Below are 20,659 nucleotides of genomic sequence, written 5' to 3' on the forward strand. Positions count from 1 at the left end.
GTGTAAACTAGTCCTAAAAATAACTCTCCAACAAAAGCAGATCCTTTTATTCTACAAACTATGGACTTTATTCACAGCACACTGTTTTAGATATTTGCTATTGTTGGCTTGTGATTAGTATTTATAAAGCTAGAAATGAATATTTGGACAACCAGAAGTCAGCTGTATTTTACATACACTTGGGGCTTACAGCCACCATCTTTCTGTAAAATGCGGTCACAGCTGCTGGTCAGCCACTAGTACTACAAGAACATTTGCTCTATGTTAAGTGCTAAAGATTGAGGAGAGTCACTTGCTGCTGTTAAGAAGCTTCCTAAGCTTATTCTTTTGCTAGGCAGCTGCTCAAGCGTAGCAACAGCAGAGATTATGCATAAGGGAGTTTAAAGGATTCCTAACAAATATATACTCTATTTCTATCAGAGTTTTTCTGAACTCAAGCTCGTCACCAAACCAAATAAAATTAACAATGAGTTCAGAGTAAAGACATTGGAAACTTGTTACAGGCATGTCCAACAATGACATACTGTATTTGGATACAGTCGAATCTGAAATAGAATTAGCAGTGCTTTCTAACTTTTGTATTCCCCGGTGTTGGAATGGAAGAGTTTCCCTAGAGATTCATGATTTGAGTTTCCATTACATTAGTGGACAGTAAACTATAAAATATTTGAGTTAAAAATTCAAACTAGATATATTATACATTAATTGTAATCGCCAGCATGTATCTCATGTTGGCAGACCTCAAATCCATATTGTATACAGATGTATGAAAAGTGAAATAGCAAAACTAACAATAGCAGTATAATGGACTAAAATTTGCATGACAATCAAAATTACTTCTGCTATTCTTTGTTTTAAAACAACGGACACCATTATAAACAGAAACGATGACACATATGTGAACAGAGTCTTATATTGTTGTCCAGAAGGAAATCTTTAAAATCTACTTTTCTGTTCCGCTTTTGTATTTCCTATGCCTGAGTAAGAAAAAGTGGCTGAGCAAATCACATCACATTTGTGGCTCGGCGTGCATGTTTGTGTCTTGTCTGGCCTACAAATATATATGGCAAAGATTTGCCCTCTATTATTGGCAGACTCGGCCTGTCCATGTAATGCATGGAAGACCATTTATATAAATGGCTGCTATGTAATACTACAGTATATATGTCCTGCAGCGGTAGTCAGAGCCTTCCCCGGCAATATCAGCTTTTTGCCGTGGGTTTATGAAGCTGAACCTGCTGTGCCAAGACGTTGTCATGTTAAGACAACTCCTTTAATGTGGTATGTTGTTAATAATAAAACCAATGTAAACCAGCCCATTGTCTCTGTCACTATTACATACTACTGTCAGATAGCACAGCATCTAACACGTTTGCTCTAAACATCCTGCTGTATGTATGTGATATCAGCTATTGGCAGGGTTGCCAATCTCATGTTTGGTTTTTTTTGGACGACTTTTTGACTTCTCCAAAAAATAATATCCACATATCACGTATACACAAATTACACATGCATACCCACAGCGAGCATATAAATGTATATACATGTGAATTCATAATATATGCACATATATACATGTTTGAAGGCATATACACACATCACATACATATAAAGACTGGGTGTACCATTTTATTGTCCCCTATGCTACAGCATTTGAATAACAAATAAGGCATATAACCCCTATCAGCACACAATAAAATCAATACAGACCCCAGATCCTCTAAATTAAGACAAACCCCCTGAACAAATACAGACCCTCTAATAAACTACAGACCTTACACAAGACCCCATAAATAGTTACGTACTCTAGACATCCAAAATACAGACCCCCTAAAGTAATACAAACCTTAGACCAGATGTCCAGATACCTTCCTGACATATGTGAAGGGGGAATTACAGAGATATTGACATTTTTCTATTTTGTTATATCAGCCATTTTTTAAAAGGGACAAGAGGTAGTGCAACCATATTGGTTGTCACCTTTGAATTATCTTTTTGGAAACTGAAATAAGAACTGTCCCTTTCTTATTGATATACAGTAACATAATGACAGAATGGTGGTTTACCATCAATTGTTCTGTAAGGACAGATTCTTTAACATGTCCCATATTACAAAAAAAAATAAAAATCTGCATCATGGGTAGACATGTATAGCTGCACAGGGGCCCAGAGGAGGTCAGGGGCCTACTCTGGCCACAGGGGATTTTTAAAGAGGCTCTGTCACCAGATTATAAGTGCCCTATCTCCTACATAATCTGATCGGCGCTGTAATGTAGATAACAGCAGTGGTTTTTATTTTGAAAAACTATCATTTTTGACCAAGTTATGAGCAATTTTAGATTTATGTTAATTAATTTCTTAATAGACAACTGGGTGTGTTTTTACTTTTGACCAACTGGGCGTTGTACAGAGGAGTGTATGACGCTGACCAATCAGTGACCAATCAGTGACCAATCAGAGTCATACACTTCTCATTGTTCCAGCCCAGCTTCTTTCACTGCACAATCACACTGTAAAAATGGGCTGGAACAATGAGAAGTGTATGACGCTGATTGGTCACTGATTGGTAAAAACACGCCCAGTTGTCTATTAAGAAACTAATTAGCATAAATCTAAAATTGCTCATAATGTGGTGAAAATAGATCGTTTTTCAAAATAAAGCCCACTGTTGTTATCTACATTACAGCTCCGATCAGATTATGTAGGAGATAGGGCACTTATAATCTGGTGACAGAGCCTCAAGTATTCTGCTTCCTGCGAGATTACTAGAATATAAAGACAGGCATATGGTGCTGTTGCTGTGTCAATTGTTAGCCCGGTATTGCTATCAAGTGAAGTAAAGTGTACTCTCCATACCAAACAATCATATCATGTACAAATATCACTACCAAGAAATAGATCTAGATGCTCTGCTCGGTCTGAATATTTTTGGTGTAAGCTGCCTTTTCTCTCTACATCATAAATCAATAACAACCTTCTGCTACTAATACTTTTCACCATATAAGGGGCAATTTTTATTAAGTCTTGTGAATTGCTGAAGCCATTAAAGGCGAAGGAGCAAGGGAAACATTAAAGCAAATCTCATTTACAGTCTTTTGGCAGCAAAGAATTCATGGATAAGTAAAATATGTTTGACAGAGGGGGATTCATGGGCCGATAGAATGATAAATATGGATATACAAAACATGAGCATGTATACGTAAGAACATTTGGATACAAGTTCTCCCTGCATTCCCCCCATTAAATGTTTTCAGACATTGCTTGCTACTCAATGTCTACCATCTGAATCGAAGTCTAAATTCACAAAATTGAGAAGTATGCTCTCAGTATATAAGTATATACCTGTTTTACATACACAAGTTTTGCAAGTTCTACTTATTGGCATATTCATATATTAATTGTGATTCATCATAGAAATTAGTGAAGGGATTTAAAAAAATTCATGAAAAATGTATGCCTACCGTGACATTTTTGAATTTCAGTAATAATAATTTTTATAAATAAATACAAAGGAGATGTTCCTAAAATCAAATAACACAATATTAAAATTGCAAGCAGAAATAAAACTAAAACTTTATCTGACTCACTAAAAAAACAACCCAATCTTCATCCATTTTCACTATACTTTTCTCCTGTTTGAGAACTAGGACTATTTCACCGAACTATTTGTAGCAGGACGAGTAAATATTTAAGTGTGTCTGGATAAATAGTAATACATAGTGCCATAGAGTACCCACATAAATAGTATATAGTGTCTACATACAGTAAATATTACTGTATTACAGTGTCGAGATACATGCTGCCATATAGTACCCAAATATACTGTTTAGTGCCATACAGTAGTTGGAAAAAGAGGGATGCCTAATAATTTCTGTGACAAACAACCAAAGGCAAACTTGCTACAAAAATTTGCCATGGATTCATTGCGGATTTGCCGCTGATCCACAGCGGTAATTATTGTTAAAATAAAGCTGGTATACCTTGGGACAGGTGTATACAGCCTGCACATTTCAACTATTATTATGAATATATTTGTAATGCAAAACCTTACAATGGCATGTCAAGAATCCGCAGAAAAGACAGATAAGATAATAAATGGGTGCTGTTTGTATAAGCAAGAACTGTGGTGTCGAAAAATAAAGAAATATTTTTTGTAGAGAACAAATTACTGGAAACAATGAGTTTAGTCTTGCATCTGACAAATACCTGAAGTAAATGGAGTTCATGTACAATATGTACAGTATTTTTCAAAATGTCTTTATTTAATTATCAACGTTTGTAGCCTTTAACTTAATCTGACTGAAACAGGCCAGCAAATGGGAAGGAAGTATTAAAATGAGAGGAAATGGAATTTTATTTCCACATGTGTATTTATTTATTATAATTCACTTGTGGGAATAAGACTCATAGGGTACAGGCAAAACTGCTTTTATTTTGTTTATTTAGTTTAAACTTTCATTCTTTAACAATGCAGGCATGAATCAGACCATGAAACAAATGAAATAGTACTGTAAAAATCTGAGCAATTTGCCTTGACTGTGTCATTAAAAGTTTAGTGAAATAGTACAAAAACATTTCCTAATAATAGCTACGAGGAAAGCCATCCACTTTACAACAAAAAGAGAGAATACACAAGACAGAAATTTTACAAAAAAAGTAATGCATCTTTATTCAAGTTCCAACAATGGTCAACATCACACCCCAAGCCATCCATCATAATCGAACATAGCAAGAGGACTCATGGTATGTACTGAGCACAAATACAAGTTCAGATATAAAAATAATCTGTTGTGGACAGAATTGTTTGTCGTTTGTAGTATAGCAGCAAGCAGGAGTTGACTGACTGGGCAATCGGACAATGCCCGAGGTCCCAGAGTTAGGGGGCGTCAAAGTCTGACACTCAAAAAGTGCACCACTTTACTTTAAAGAAGTCCGAGCTACATTTTCCTGACATGGAGCTCTGAATCCTATGCTTTAATTCACACAGCCTTAGAGTTAAATGACAAAATTCAGGCCCCCCCCCCCCAGCAACCGCCAGTAGGGGGAGCTCACTGCAGATTTATACAGCTCCATTGAGTTCAATCAATACTGGCTGTTTTGTAGTACAAGAGGTAATTGTTGCCACCCACTCTTCCTTGAATCCACCCTTGATGTAAAAGCTCATTAAATATATATATATTTTAAAAAAAATAATTGTGGGGGGATGTTGATACTTGTTGATGTATAATATCTGGCATTTGCATTTCAGAGTTGCAAAAGCATTGAAAGTTCCTGTGTATGAAACTCCAACTGGATGGAAATATTTTGCAAACCTAATGGACTCTGGGCGCTGTTCATTGTGTGGAGAAGAAAGTTTTGGAACAGGTAATCCATATGTCTTTATTATTATTTCGGTGTTGAGATTCTGAGCTTGCTGAAGGCTACATGCAGTGGCGTAACTACCGCCGTAGCAGCCGTAGCGACTGCTACGGGGCCCGCGGCATGAGGGGGCCCGTGTCGCCCGCCGGCACGGGCCCCGACCATCGCCGGAGGCTCCGCTAGCTGCCGCTATGGCTGCTACAGCGCGACGCCACTGAACACTACGGCAGAGCAGGGAGGTATCTCCCCGCTCTGCCATTAAACAAAAGACATGTATCCCCTCTCCACACTATAGGGGATACATGTGTGATCGCTGGCAGCGATAGGGAGAACGGGGGACTGAAAGTCTCCTGAAGTTCTCCATGACAAACCTCGGACTTCCGGGGTCTGTGTCGGCAGCTCCGTAGAAATGAATGGAGCGCTGGTCGCGCTTGTGCGCATGCGTGACCAGCGCTCCTTTCATTTTTATTGAGCTGCACAGACGCCGGAAGTCAGAGGTTAGTCATGGAGAACTTCGAGGGACTTTCGGTCCCCCGTTCTCCCTATCGCTGCCAGCGATAACACATTTATCCCCTATCCTGTGGATAGGGGATACATGTCTTTTGTAGGTCGGCTTTTTTTTGGAGGGGGGACGCTGTATGGCGTTCCTTACAGGGGGGGCTGTATGGCGTTCCCTACAGGGGGGGCTGTATTGCTTTCCCTACAGGGGGGGGCTGTATTGCTTTCCCTACAGGGGGGGCTGTATGGCGTTCCCTACAGGTGGGGGGCTGTATGGCGTTCCCTACTGGAGTGGGGGGCTGTACGGCGTTCCCTACAGGGGGGCTGTATGGCGTTCTCTACAGTGGGGGCTGTATGGCGTTAGCGCCATACAGCCCCCTCTGTAGATAACGCCATACAGCCCCCCCCTGTAGGTAACGTTATACAGCCCCCCCTGTAGGTAACGCCATACAGCCCCCTCTGTAGATAGCGCCATACAGCCCCCCTGTAGGTAACGCCATACAGCCCCCACTGTAGGTAACACCATACAGACCCCCCTGTAGATAACGCCATACAGCCCCCTCTGTAGATATCTACAAAGGGGGCTGTATGGCGTTATCTACAGAGGGGGCTGTATGGCGTTATCTACAGGGGGGCTGTATGGCGTTATCTACAGAGGGGGCTGTATGGCGTTATCTACAGGGGGGCTGTATGGCGTTATCTACAGGGGGCTGTATGGCGTTATCTACAGGGGGGGGGCTGTAAAAAAGGCACTATCTACAAGGGGGGGTTGTGTGACACCCAGGGGGGGGGGGAGGCCCCAGTCAAAAGTTTGCTATGGGGCCCAGTCTTTCCTAGTTACGCCCCTGGCTACATGACCATTGTGCTTTGTGAGCAAAGGTTCATGCCTGCAACAAACATGCACTCATAATACTTACTAGCTGCTTTTATCATAGAACCAAAGAGAAGCACACGTAGGGCTAGATATGTCTGCAGCAACAACCTCTATATGTACTTATTTTATAATAACACTCATTTGTAGATAAGAAGAATGATGAATTGCAGCAGTTTTATTGTTTTTGGGACAATGAAAAATGACAATGATGCGCAACTACAAAAAAAACCTCTGAAAACATATGAAATTGCAATTTATTTAGACTGATGTTGACGGTTCCCTGTTTTCCTTTGCAAAGTCGCTCAACATTAGGCCATACCATGGAGCCCTAATGCACTCTGTGCGTCACTGTATGAGGTGTCTTATTAGGGGCTCATTTTCCCCTAGAAGCAATACTATTCTATCCCTCCCTATGAAATTGGAGACATATAGAGGTACAGTAGGGCTCCATAGAAGCCTAAGGGTGTCCTATTATGGCTGTGTACAACTCAGAGATGGTAAAAAGCCATAATATGGCCAGGGACATGAGCCTTTTTATATGTAGACTATATCTGTAAAATGTATAAAGTGCATTATTGTTCAGCTCTTACATGATGTGAAGTATTTCCCTTCTGTGGAAAGACGATTTAAACGCCAAGATAAACATTCACAGTAAACATAGCCATGTGTTGAATTAGAAAGGACCAAAAAGAGACTAATTACAGTAACTTCATTTTGCATTATGAGAGTGGTATTCCTATGTTCACGGCTTTAACCCCTCCCCCATCTTGATAACAATAACCTAGTGATAAAATACAGTAAAAGTGTAGTCATAAACATAAATATGGCTAAATTAAATGTTAATGTGATCCAGCTGCATGCCTATGAAATAAGCAATAGAACTGTTTTATAGCATCACATTTTTGCTTTGGCCCGTAAATAAAAGCAATTCTTTGCTATAAAAGGCCAGACAGTTCTGAAACGATCTTATACAGAGTTTCCCAGAACGTTTTTTTGGCAGCGCGTCTTGGAGCTAGCTTCATGTTTCCAAAAACTCTTCCTTTTCTGTAGAAGCGCATGGAGAATGTCCGAGATGTACTACTTGTGATGCACTGTGCCAACTTTAGAGCTAAGAGAGGCCCGCGAGCAGTTGTGATTTTATCTCGCAGTCTGCTCATCTCATACAGTTGTGTCTCTGCATTCCAGAAATGTTTGGGATTTAAATTATTTGACTTTGCTGCCCGTACATATTCCATGGGGTCATCAATTTAGGAATTGACACTCTGCCATCTTTCCAGTGTGACTTCACTGATATTTTCTACAGTGTTCCTGCATTAGATTTGTGTGCATTGTGGTACAAAGAATGGTTTGGATGAGGAATAGATGAGCGAGACACATCAGGGGTGTTGGCTGACATCATTTCTATGAACATATGTCATAAAATGTAATGGCATTAACAGGAACTCAGAGGTTACAATGTGAGCTGAAGGGGCATCGATGCCCCTATGGCTTATACTTCAAAGTTCTAGCATCTCTGAGGATGGGGTGCCCATTTATTTTAATGGTGGTTTAATGTATATGCTAAAATTATTAGGGGTGTGGTCCTTATAAGCAATTGGAGATTGTTGGATGTCTTTCTGACATATCAGACGTTTTCACAAACTGAAGGTACAACATGGAAAAATGTTTGCCAGGGAAAATGGATATCTATTTACACTAGAATATTTGCATGAGAAGCTCTCTTATGGTGTCCAATATAAGTGCAAAAATTTAAAATTATTTAGGTTTACCAGTGTATACAGTGTTTCCATGTTTAAGTACATTTCTTTTGAGTAACATATTTCCATATAGAATAATGGAAATAATGACATTTAATACACAATTACTTTTCTTCTTTAGGTTCAGATCATCTCAGAGAAAAAGATGGACTTTGGGCAGTTTTAGTCTGGCTTTCAATTATGGCTGCTCGTAAGCAAGGTGTAGAAGAGATTGTGCAGGATCATTGGACAAGGTTTGGACGCCACTATTACTGCAGGTAACCGTTTCCTAAATTATGTATTATCCAGTTCTTTATTATCTTTGCCGACAGGAAAAAATAGTATAGTTGTCATACAGTCAGGTGCCATAATGTATTTTTTTCTTTTAGTGATCAAATATATATATATATATATATATATATATATATATATATATACTAAAAGTTGTGTATTCTTGTGTATTCTCAGCAGTTTTCTGTTTCTCTATGTATTACTCTTTTTTGTAGTATATTGTTCTGTTTTAGGATAATTATTCATCATTGATACATATAACTTGTAAGCAGCGTGTAAGTATATCAGTTCTCAGTAGTTTTGATTTAAGCAAGTTGTACCTCTTTAATGTACCTTCTCTTACGCCTTTATTTTACATAGGGGGCATTGATATCAGGGATACACATGATTATATATTACCAGTTTTTATGTGCAGTACCATTAAGAGAGGAAGGCACAAGAGCTAGCTGTCTAGAACGTAGCTGTCTCCATTGCTTAGTAAGATACTGTAATGTAATTGTCAGCAGTGCTCACACAGTACTCCTCCTCATAACAATAATATACTAAGTTATCTCCTTTTTTACCCTCTCTGTGCAAGAAAGTGAATACTAGGTACTGAGGGCAACAAACAAATAGACATCAGGGATTGGAGGTAACCAGCCAACTGGCACCACTGACTGGGGCAACAAAACACCGGACTCCAGAAACTGTGGCAATAAAGCAACAGACACCAGACATCAAGTCATTTTTAGGCTTATATCTTGAAATATAAGCATCTTTGACAGAAGAATTAGTGGTTCTGAGGTAAAAGATAGGTGTAATATTTTTGACTAAAGACCAGAGTATTCACTGACCATTCTGTTCACCTGAGTGGAACATATCAAATCCCTTATGTTACTTTGTGCTGTATACAAAACAACTTTATTACTAAAAGCATTGACATTTTCTCTATTCAGTGACTGAGATTTATAAGTTCTCTGTTATCCCCCCCAAAAAAGTTCAGTTTTGTGTTTCCAAACAAAATTACAAATGGAAATTTTAGAATATCTTTGTATCTTTGGTAATTGTATCATCTGAATAGTAGGTGTAGAACTGTGACTAATCCAGTAGTCTGAAAAATGTGTCTCCTCCAGTACCTCTTAATGGTAGTTAGGATTCATGGCACATGTAGGACTAATTGATATTGTTACAGGAAATTAAAGGAGTTGTCCAGTCCCTAAAAATTGATGGCCTATCCTCAGGATAGGTCATCAATAGCTGATGGGTCGGGGTCCAACTCCCGGGACCCCCGCCGATCAGCTGTTTTGAAGGGGGTGCTGTGCTCGTATGAGAGCTGCTCCCCCTTCTTTTCTACTTGCTCACTATGAATCATCGACACGGATTTAGCAGCGATTCACAGGTATTGCAGCCTTTTTCTTCCTTTGAGGTGAATGGGAGAAAAGGCTGCAATACCTGTATTCCCAAGAGTCGGACCCCGACCCGTCGGCTATTGATGGCCTATCCTGAGGATAGGCCATCAATTTTTAGGGACTGGACAACCCCTTTAAGGGCTTTACAGTGGTATAAAAATAGTAATGAGGAGAGGCCGGGCCAAGCATATCTCTGCATATCTGACAATTATAGTATGATGTAGAAAGGATAACATACAGTACTATTGGAGAATTATTCTCTTTTCATTGATAATTCAGTTATCTATATTAGTACAAAATGCTTGAGAAGTAGAAATTAAAGTCATTGCATTACTGTACCTATTTACTGTTTAAAACAGAATTTAACATCAATAATCACATATATGGCTCAGATCGTTTCTATTTTTTATTATTAACATTGGTGACATAACCCTAGACTATGCCATCAATGTTTGATCAGCTAGGGTTGGGCAGGCCCGCCTCCGATTATAAGAATAAAAAAGAGCAGTGGTGCTCAGTGGAATGTTGTGGCTCCTTTGCATCTTTCCAGACTGCACTTGTCCTGGCAGTTTGTCTAATATTGCAGTTCAGTCCCATTTAAGTGAGTAGGTCTTGGCTGCAATACCAGACACAATTTATGGACAATAGGGGCGCTGTGTCAGAGAAAAAAATAGCAGTGAGTTTAAAAAAGCAAATAAAGCGCAAAATCATTATAATGCAAATGCGATGGAAATCCTACACATTCATTTCCAAATCAAAACAATAAGAACATTTATCCAGTTTGCGTTAATCCTGTACAGAAAGTAAAGAAAAAGGAATATTAGGCTGTTTAAAAAAAAAAAAAAATAGCGTGCCAGCATTTTTTTTTAAAACCGCAAAAATGTAATGTTTAAACTGAAAAAATTTTGAGATTTCACTTTACTGAACTAATATGTAGTGGCATAACCATTGTTTCTGAGAACTGCTTGACATCTGTGTTGCGTGGAGTCGACCAACTTCTGGCACCTCTGAACAGGTATCCAGTCCAGGAAGATTGGACGACATTCCACAGTTCTTCTACATTTTTGGGTTTTGCCTCATAAACCACATTTTTTATGTCAAAGTTATGTCAAGTTCTCTATGGGATTGAGGTCAGGGGATTGGGCTGGCCACTCCATTACCTCAATCCTGTTTGTCTGTAACCAAGATGTTGTTCGCTTTCTGGTGTGTTTTGGGTCATTGTCAAGTTGAAACACCCATTTCAAGGGCATTTCTTCTTTGGCATAGGGCAACATGATGTCCTCAAGTATCTTGATATATTCAAACTGATCCATGATCCCTTGTATGCTATAAATAGGCCCAGCACCATGTTATGAGAAACATCCCCATATCATGATATTGGCACTACCATGCTTTACTGTCTTCACAGTGTACTGTGGCTTGACTTCAGTGCTCGGGGTCGTCTGACATACTGTCTGCAGCCACTAGACCCAAAAAGAACAGTTTTTCTTTCATCAGTCCACAAAATGTTGCATCATTTCTCTTTGGGCCAGTCAATGCATCCCTTGGCAAATTTTAACCTATTCAGTACATGTCTTTTTTTCAACAACGGGACTTTGCATGGAGTTCTTGTTGGTAACTTGGCTTCACTTAATCGTCTTCTGATTGTAGCAGTACTCACTGGTAACTTCACATCTTCTTTGATCTTTCAGGGGGTGACCATTGGCTGAGCCTTTGCCATTTTGGCCATTCTTCAATCCATTTAAACAGTAATTCCCCGCTTCCTTCCACGTCTTTCAGGGTTTGGTTGCCACTTCAAGGCATATGAGATCATTTTAGCTGAGCAGCCTATAATTTGCTGCACTTCTCTATAGGTTTTTCTTTCTCCAATCAACTTTTTAATGAAAGTACGTTTTCCATCAGAGCAAGGTCTGGAACGACCCATTTTCCCCCAGTATTTCAGAAGGAAATGCACTATAACCAACACGTGCAATATTTGCCGTCCTCCTACCTTAAATAAGGGCCAAAATTGACACCTGTTGTTTTACAGAATGAAGGACTTCACCAATTTAACTCCTCACTGCTATTATTTTGAACAAGCCCCTTTCAATGAATGATTTAATTACTCAGAATGAGCGGCATGTAGGTCCTAATTGTTTGCTCTGTTTATTTTCTACTACTCTACTACACTTACAAGTAAATTATTTGCTATGTAGAAATATCAGTTCTACCAAAAACATAGATTTATCAGGTTACTGATGTTGGACTACTATTTTGTTTAACACTACTGTACATACTCACCAAGGGTCCTAGTTTTGGCAGTTTAGTACCAATTTTCTGCCAAAAATCCTGGTACCACGTATATGTCTCAGATTATGTTGGTTTTTTTTTGTTTGTTTTTTTGCAGAACAGTCTGCTTTATTTTGCCTTAAATCCTCACAGGATGCTTTGTAAATTAGAAAATCTTCTAGATGCTTTAATAGCACTAAAGTATGGCTCCTGGAACATCTTTGGAGGATCTTTGAAGCTTTTTGTTCCTAAGTTGTTTGGAAATGGCTGAATGCCCAAGAGAAGCATTAATGGCAACTATGGCAAAAATGAATTATGGGAATCTGAAACACGTGCTTCTTAGGAAATTATGCAGGAAGCAATATTGTAAATGTTTAGGTTTTTAGACTATATCTTGGTATGGTACCTCATCTGATGTTTATCTACAGATGAGTACTGATGAAAAAACTATCAGATAACATTAAAGGGGTTGTCCCATAAAGAATATTGTTTATCGTTAAATCCAGCCCCAAATACTGCACATTTTTGTATTTATATTTGATGCTTATATCGGCAGATATTCCAGAAATTATGTTAGCATAGCGCCACCTGTTATTGTTACTCAATAGTCTTTCTGTGTTCACCTTAGTAAATATACCGAGGTGGACACGCATTCTCAGTCTTGTTTCTCTCTCTCTGCCCCACAAGGTATATGGGGGGATCTCTGGTGTGGTGAGCCAGCTGTCTCTGAAGCTGCAGTGTCTTCTCTGCTTGTCAGAGGAGATGTTGAGCAAGCACAATTGCAGTAACGCTGTCTCACTCTCTTGTCACTAGCTCAGCATCTCCTCTGATAAGCAGACAGCTCACCACACCCTGCATACCCAGTGGAGCAGAGAGAGAAGCAAGACTGAGCATGTGTGTCCACCGTGGTAAATTTACTGGAAGGCTATTGAATAGAAACAGCTGGTGGCGCTATGCTAACATTATTCATGAAATATCTACCGATATAAGCATTCTTTTTTAGTAAGTGTGAATACAATTTTTTTTCCTAATTTGGGGCTGGATTTCAAAGAAACCTGTCACCAGCATTTCACCTATTGACCTTTTTTTTTTTTTTTTTTTTCAATAAAATTATTTTATTTTTCTTTACGTAAGATATAACAAATATGTAACATCCATAGTAGATAACATCCTTCTCTATTACATACAGAAAGTTTTTTCTATAAAACCAATCAATCAAACAGCAAACCTTACCCAATCCCCTTATCCCCAAGCCCCCCCCCCCACCCCTCCGGCCAAAATACAACAACAACAAAAACCAACAACCAAAGGATTTATTTTCATGGTAGATCAAATATAGTAGTATTACCAGCGACTCCATGTAATGTTCCATATGTACATGCTACCCCTATCCCTATGCCATATAAATTGATACTCTTTAAATTTTTTAGTTATATTAAACCATTCATTAAAATCTGGGGGATCCGTGGACATCCACTTTCTTACTATAATGAGTCTAGCAAAAAAACAAAAAACAGCAGCCTTGCGATCATGATCTTAAGATTGGTTGGTGCAAGCAGAATTTCTGTGCATCCCAATATTGCATAGACTATGTCAAATGGGGCTTTAATCCCTAACCTATTCTCAATAGCTTTATATATTTTTCTCCATCATGCTACAATTTTGCTGCAGCAGCTCCATACCATATGTACAACATCTGTTTTTTCATGTAAGCATCTATTGCAGGATGCATTATCTCAGAGACCCATCGTTGGTAGCAGTTCTGGAGTGTAGTAGAGCTTATCAATCAAATAGAATTGTGTCCATCTATAATTATTATTAAGTGTCACTACTTTGATATTCTTCAGAATATTTTCCCATGTTTTATTATCAAGGCATCCAATATCCCTCTCCCATTTATGTGAACTTCACTTTATTGAATTATCATGCAATTTACTAATTAATAAACTATAAACACGTGAAATAGCTTTTCTATCTTGACTGTACTTTCTCAGTACATCCAGCTCTCTGTGATCCATGCCAAGAAATAATTATTTTCCTTTCCCCACTGCATGTGCGAATTGTATATACCTATTCAACTCTACTCACCCCTTGCTGGCCGCTGCTGTCAAAAGTTAATTGCCGTTATCCCCTCTCCTAAACTCATCCTCCTATCGTAAACAAAGGTCGGCAAACATTTTGCACCTTTTATGGTAATAATCCGTCAGTCTCATTAATGCTTCTTCTTTTGCCCGCCCACCGCCGAAAACTGGCCCACCCTGAATGCCGAAATCTTGTCTGAGATAGCGCACATGCACCCGCCATGTATGGTCCAAAACCCTTCCCTGCTTCGTCCTGGCCTAAAATCTAGTTACTGTGCCGATATGTTGTCCTATTGTGCACACGCACCAGAACAGGACATCGATTTGCAAACATGGGATTTCGTGTGTTCTGGGGGAGGCGAGGAGCTGTCAATCAAAAGAATGAAGATAAGACTTTTCAAATAAAGATATGACTCTTTTATGCTCATTAGCATACGGCACAGGAACACTAAGGCCTCATTCACACGACAGGGTTTCCCGGCCGGATGTCGGCCGTTCATAAATCGGCCGGCACCCGGCTGCATTAGGAATAATAGACCCCTAATAGGGCTATTCACATGACCGATTTTTTGACGGCAGGGAAAACCGGCCGTCAAAAAATAGGACATGCTCTATTTTCGGCCGGGTACCCGGCCGCCCGGCTCCCATAGAAATCTATGGGGCCGGGTAATACACGGCCATCACCGGAATGTGTCCCGAGTGTTGGCCGGGTTTTCCGTCGCTTGCGCTCTATCTCCTCCTCCTCACAGCGCAGAGTGCATGTGAGGAGGAGGAGTTTATGCCATTCGGACGAATGGCTGTACACTGTGTGGCAGGGCCGGGGTGTACAGCAGGTGGAAGGGAGCGCTGCGCTGGCTCCCTTCCCCTGCTTGTTTTAAAAGCGCCCTGGCCCGGCGACACCTTCCATGGCGCAGCTAGCAGCTGCTGCTGCTGCTGCTGCGGCTGCTACTACTGTAGCGACGCCACTATAGCAGAGCATGGAGGTATCTCCCCGCTCTGCTATGTGCTAGCTCCATTTTAGCTCCCTGAAGGAGCGGAATCCCCGTGTGTTCGGGGATTCCGCTCCTGGACAGAGCGCTTGATGTCTCTGTCCATATATGGGCAGTGACATGAGGGGAAACTCCTGAAGCGGAATCCCCGAACACATGGGGATTCCCCTTCAGGAGTTGCCGCTGATGTCACTGTCCAGATCTGCCCGGCCCGGAACGGATGCAAAAATAATGCAAACCGGCCGGGAAAAATGGCTCATTTTACCGGCCGATACTCGTGCTCGGGCGGGACCCGGTCATGTGAATCCCGCCTAAAAACTGAATATTAAAGGCACAGAGCCGACTAAGAAGATAATTATAGGTTACATAAAAATAATTTTTCACCCACTACCACCAGGTATTGCTGGTTTAATAGGTGAAATGCTGGTGACAGGTTCCCTTTAACTGTAAACCATACTCTTCATGGGACAACCCTATTATATTTTTCATTCTGTTGTCCCATTGACTGTTTATCTTTTGTCCATGAGATAATGTATATTTTTCTGAAGTCACTAGTTGGATAGATGTAAAATCTGATGCAACAGATGACAACTTTTGAACATAGTCAGTGATTAAAGCAGATCAGATGTTAGATCTGTTGCAAACATTTTATTTGTGTCCTAAATCAAGTATGGAAAAAATCACAAGCTGGATACATGTGAACAGAGCCAAAGACATAATAGAGCAAAAAAATTACAGTCAAACAGTAAGCATTACCCCACTTTGGAAATAGTATGTGTGCTCTTTTGCCTGTATCTAGTCATGTCATTGCCATACTTTTGTCTTCCCTTTATAGATTTGACTATGATGGTCTTGAACCAAGGACAGCTTTCTTCATAATGAAAGATCTGGAGTCTACGATAACCGAAAAGACATTTGCTAGTCAGCAGTTTGCAGTTGGAAGCCATATGTACAGTGTGGAGAAAACAGATAGTTTTGAATATGTGGACCCTGTAGATGGGACTGTGACAAAGAAACAGGTAAGAGCATGAACATAGTGTTTTACATTTTATACCAAATGTAGTTTCATTGCAGAATCTATGGTGTTTGCACATAAATGCATCCTGAGAATTATCTCCAGGAAACAAAATGGATTAACCATAGGGTTCTCCAGGACTTTATTATTAATGGCCTTTCCTTAGAATAGGCCATCAAAGTGTGATCGATGGTGGTCTGCTACATTTTCCTTCACCTCTTTATTTTTTACAAAGGCACAGGCGCTCGTCCGTACAATTGCCTGTTAGTGCAGCTCGTCCCATTCAAGTGAGGTTGGGTCCCTACCAGACTCCCACCAATCAAATATTGAGGGCCTATTCTAAATATAGGTCATTAACATTAAAAATCCTGCAGAACTTGTTTAGAACCCAAGCTGTCCGTCCTTGGTGCTATCTGCCAGATCCCACAGATCATCAAGACTGGCCGACAATAATCTAATGTCTATAACTAGCTTAAAGGGGTTATCCAGGAGTTTTCAAATTTTAAAGGAGGGCAGGAAGAATATAAAATATCATCCTTTTAAAATACCCCCGCTCCTGCACTGACACACTGTTCGCCTTCGCTCTGGTCCTGGAAACTCCTGTAGCGGTCGTGTGCCATTTATCGGTCCCGTGCGACTGCAGCGAATCTCTTCCTGCATTAGAAGAATTCACACTGACTACTAAGGAGGCGGACAGTTTGAACTACCAGTGATACAATATGATTCAGTGCTAATGACTTGAAGGTTCCAGCGTGAAACCGAACACTCAGTGGAGGGCAGAGAGAAGATAGAAATCCTGGTACCACTTTTAAGGATTTTCTTTACTTCAGCCTGCTTCCTTAGACCCTTTACTTTACCTGATTACTACAGATGTGATTAGAATGGTGGCATCTGTTACTGGCACTATAGATGGGCATTTGTGGCAGGCATTATAGGGGGCAGTAAATACTAAGCATTAACTTTGTATGTACATGAAATATTTTCCTGTCCAAAGGCAACCATACACATAGGCCCCATGCACACAAACGTGTTTTGCGTCCGCAATTCACCCGCAAATCTGCAGGTGAATTGCGGTCCCATTCATTTCTATCGGCCTATGCACACAACCATGGTTTCCACGGTACGTGCATTGCCCGGGAGCCTGGACCGCAAAAAGTTAGGACATGTCTTATTACGGCCGTATTTTGCAGTCCAGGCTCATTGAAATGAATGCACACGGGCATGTGCACGTCCCGCGATTTGCGGGTGGCCCACGGATGACACTCCACAGCCGTCCGAGCCGCAAATCACGGGCCGTGCACACCATTACGGTTGTATGCATGAGCCCATACACGGTTTTGTTTTTTGTTTTTAGCTGTTTTGGCTTTATATATTTATTTAAGTGATCATATAAAACTGAATACTGTGATTACTTGGAGAGAACTATCCTAGGCAGTTGGTACTGCATATTCGGAACAACAGTAAATGATTTCCGCATGCCAGTCAAGCCCTTATTTAATAGAAGAGTCTAACATGCCTTTAAGGTGTCAGCTCATGATGTATTCTCAGCTGTGCTCTTCAAGCCTTTCATCCTTTTAGGAATATATCAGCAGTCACGTCTCCTTTGTGCAGCGCCTGTGTGTGTGGGCAGGGATATAAATACATTACTTGTCCTAAAGGTCATGTTACTATTAAACATATCCTGCAGTTTCTAACCTTCCTTTAAGGTATTCGCCCTGCACTAGTGAAATTGATGCTGAATATATGTGTCTGGAAGAAGTGATTTTTGTAAAGGCCTATGTCAGGGCCTTGAAGACTTTTTATATTTTTATTTTATTTCCACATCTCAAAGTAGTGGCTTATTCTGGGGAAAGGCCAATCGATGGAAATGTATGCCCGTGGTAACTTTCTTTAGAACAAATTACTTGCTTATAATATCTATGACCTGTGTCACTGTGATTCCATGTAACTGTTTATGTAGTGGTATGCGTTTATGCGTCATTTGTAGGTGGCTTACATTCCGATCCTTAAAATAAATTAAGGAGGAAATACTTAGGTGAAAGTACTAAAAAGTCATTTCTGATGTTAGTCGTTCCATCTGTCAAAGTACCATTATAATTGCATTCATTTATCATGTAAATGGATTACCATAATTAAAGGGCAATTGAAGTCACAGTGAAGTAAACATACCTAAATTAAAAATAGATTTTCTCAATACTTTTTATTTATTTTTAAGTGCTGAGTAATGCACTTTGCATGACCTGTTGAGAGGAGTTGGTGAACGCAAATGGCAACTGCTCCAAGCACATTTGTGCTCTGGTTGTCATTTTTAAAGTCCATTCAACCTTTGGCCTAACAATCTAATCTGACTGTAAAAAGTTCTAGAACATTGAGCAGACCAGAATATGGGCCTGAACAGGAAGGGCTACCCCCGAAACATGCACACTAGGATTGGCACAGCGTACATACCTCTTTCTGTAATGAGAAGTGCACATGTTATATGTTATTTTCTTGTAGTTGACTGTAGTTGGCGACTTTTTTTTAAAATTATCTTAGTTTTTATTTAATAATAGCAACAACTATATGTTGCTCATAGGAGTGCATTTATTTAATCATAAGACTCCTAACAACATAGACAGTGAGAATTTTCACATGTGCCAAGAAAAACTGCTTTTAAGAGAAAATGAAACATACACCCAGTGGTGGATTAAGTGTACCATGGGCCCTGGGCTGTTGACACTACTTGGGCCCCCTCCTTCCCCCTCACACGCAATTTAACCCTCCCTACCCGCTGACACTGTAACCGTCAGTGCCACTGACCTGACAGATACAGGTTTTAGCACTAGATATAGCTGCTCTGTATTCAGGATATAAAGCAGCTGTATCTCAAAAAGTAAAAATAATTTTTTAATAAAAAGAATTTAGAAAGTTGCATTAAACACACTGATACATTGTTTTATTAAAGTAAAAATAAATAAATAAATAATAATAATAAAAAAAAATATAACGCCTCTCTTTAAAGTGTAACTAAACTTTTACCATGTCATAGTGATATGTCAGAACTTTTAATCGGTGGGGGGTTCGAGCACTGAGACCCTCACCGATTGCTAAAGTGAAGCGGCAGAAGCACACGATTGAATGCTGTGCCGCTTCACTTCTGATCGGCATTCCTCGGAGTGGTGTACGTCCGTACACCGCTTTCTCGGTTTTCCGAGAAAAGCAGATCAGAAACGAAGCGGCACAGCGGTTACCTGAGCGTTTCTTCCACTTTGTTTTAGCGATCCATGGGGGTCTCAGTGCTCGGACCCCCACCGATCAGAACGTCTGACATTTCACTATGACATGTCAGAAGTTTTTTAGAAGTTTAGTTACACTTTAAAGGGGTTTTCCCGTGAGGGAAATTTATGACATATCCTGTGGATCCTGTCAGATAGGTGCAGTTCCCAGAGGTGGGACTCACATCTATCTCTAAAACCGGGCCCCCTAAACCCTGTTCTACCTCTTTCTGCTATCTCTGCTTCTCGGACACTTCCTGACCATGGACTTTCCATAACTCATAGTAGTGAATGGCAGTTACGGAAGCAGCGTAGCATGCAAGCTATGCTGTTTCCGTAACTACCATTCCGTTCTATGGGACTTACTGAAACAGTGTACCAGAACCAAGCTCAGCACATAAATACAACACCAGAACCAAGCCTCAGTATATATATACAGTACTAGAACAAAGCTCACTACATGTATACAGTACTAGAACAAAGCTCACTACATATATACAACACCAGAACCAAGCTCAGTACATAAATACAGCCCCGGAACCAAGCTTAATACATAAATACAGCGCCAGCACAAATACAGCTCAATTTTGTGCAACCCCTGTCGTATAGGTTTGTATGGATAAAACTACAGCTCCCAGCATGGCCCGAACTATGGTAAGGATATGCTGGGAGTTGCTGTTTTCTTAAAAAAAATATCATACCACCCATCATCTCGCTACAGATCATACAGTGACTACAGTACTGATTAGAGGCAGAATATTTACATTAAGTGACTTACCGATGACGTCATTTCAGATTCTAGTTCTTCTTTTTCTCTTTTCTTCTCCATCCGGTCCAGACCTCTATGACTTCTCCTGGCCACCACCCATTTCTGCAGTTTTCCGCTCAGATGTCTTGGGCTTCTCAC

The 20,659-nt window shown here is 40.2% G+C and overlaps 1 protein-coding gene across 1 annotated transcript in view; it reads left to right on the forward strand.

Moving 5' to 3' along the window:
• The window catches only part of PGM5 (phosphoglucomutase 5), a 156,256-nt gene that overhangs the window by 95,246 nt on the left and 40,351 nt on the right, over positions 1 to 20,659 (forward strand). Inside the window, exons 7-9 of the mRNA XM_075860417.1 lie at positions 5,249 to 5,364; positions 8,609 to 8,744; positions 16,319 to 16,502. Of these exons, the coding sequence (XP_075716532.1) occupies positions 5,249 to 5,364; positions 8,609 to 8,744; positions 16,319 to 16,502 (436 nt within the window). The remainder of the gene's footprint in view (positions 1 to 5,248; positions 5,365 to 8,608; positions 8,745 to 16,318; positions 16,503 to 20,659) is intronic.

Source organism: Rhinoderma darwinii, chromosome 1, assembly GCF_050947455.1.
Source record: "Rhinoderma darwinii isolate aRhiDar2 chromosome 1, aRhiDar2.hap1, whole genome shotgun sequence".
Lineage (NCBI taxonomy): Eukaryota > Metazoa > Chordata > Amphibia > Anura > Rhinodermatidae > Rhinoderma > Rhinoderma darwinii.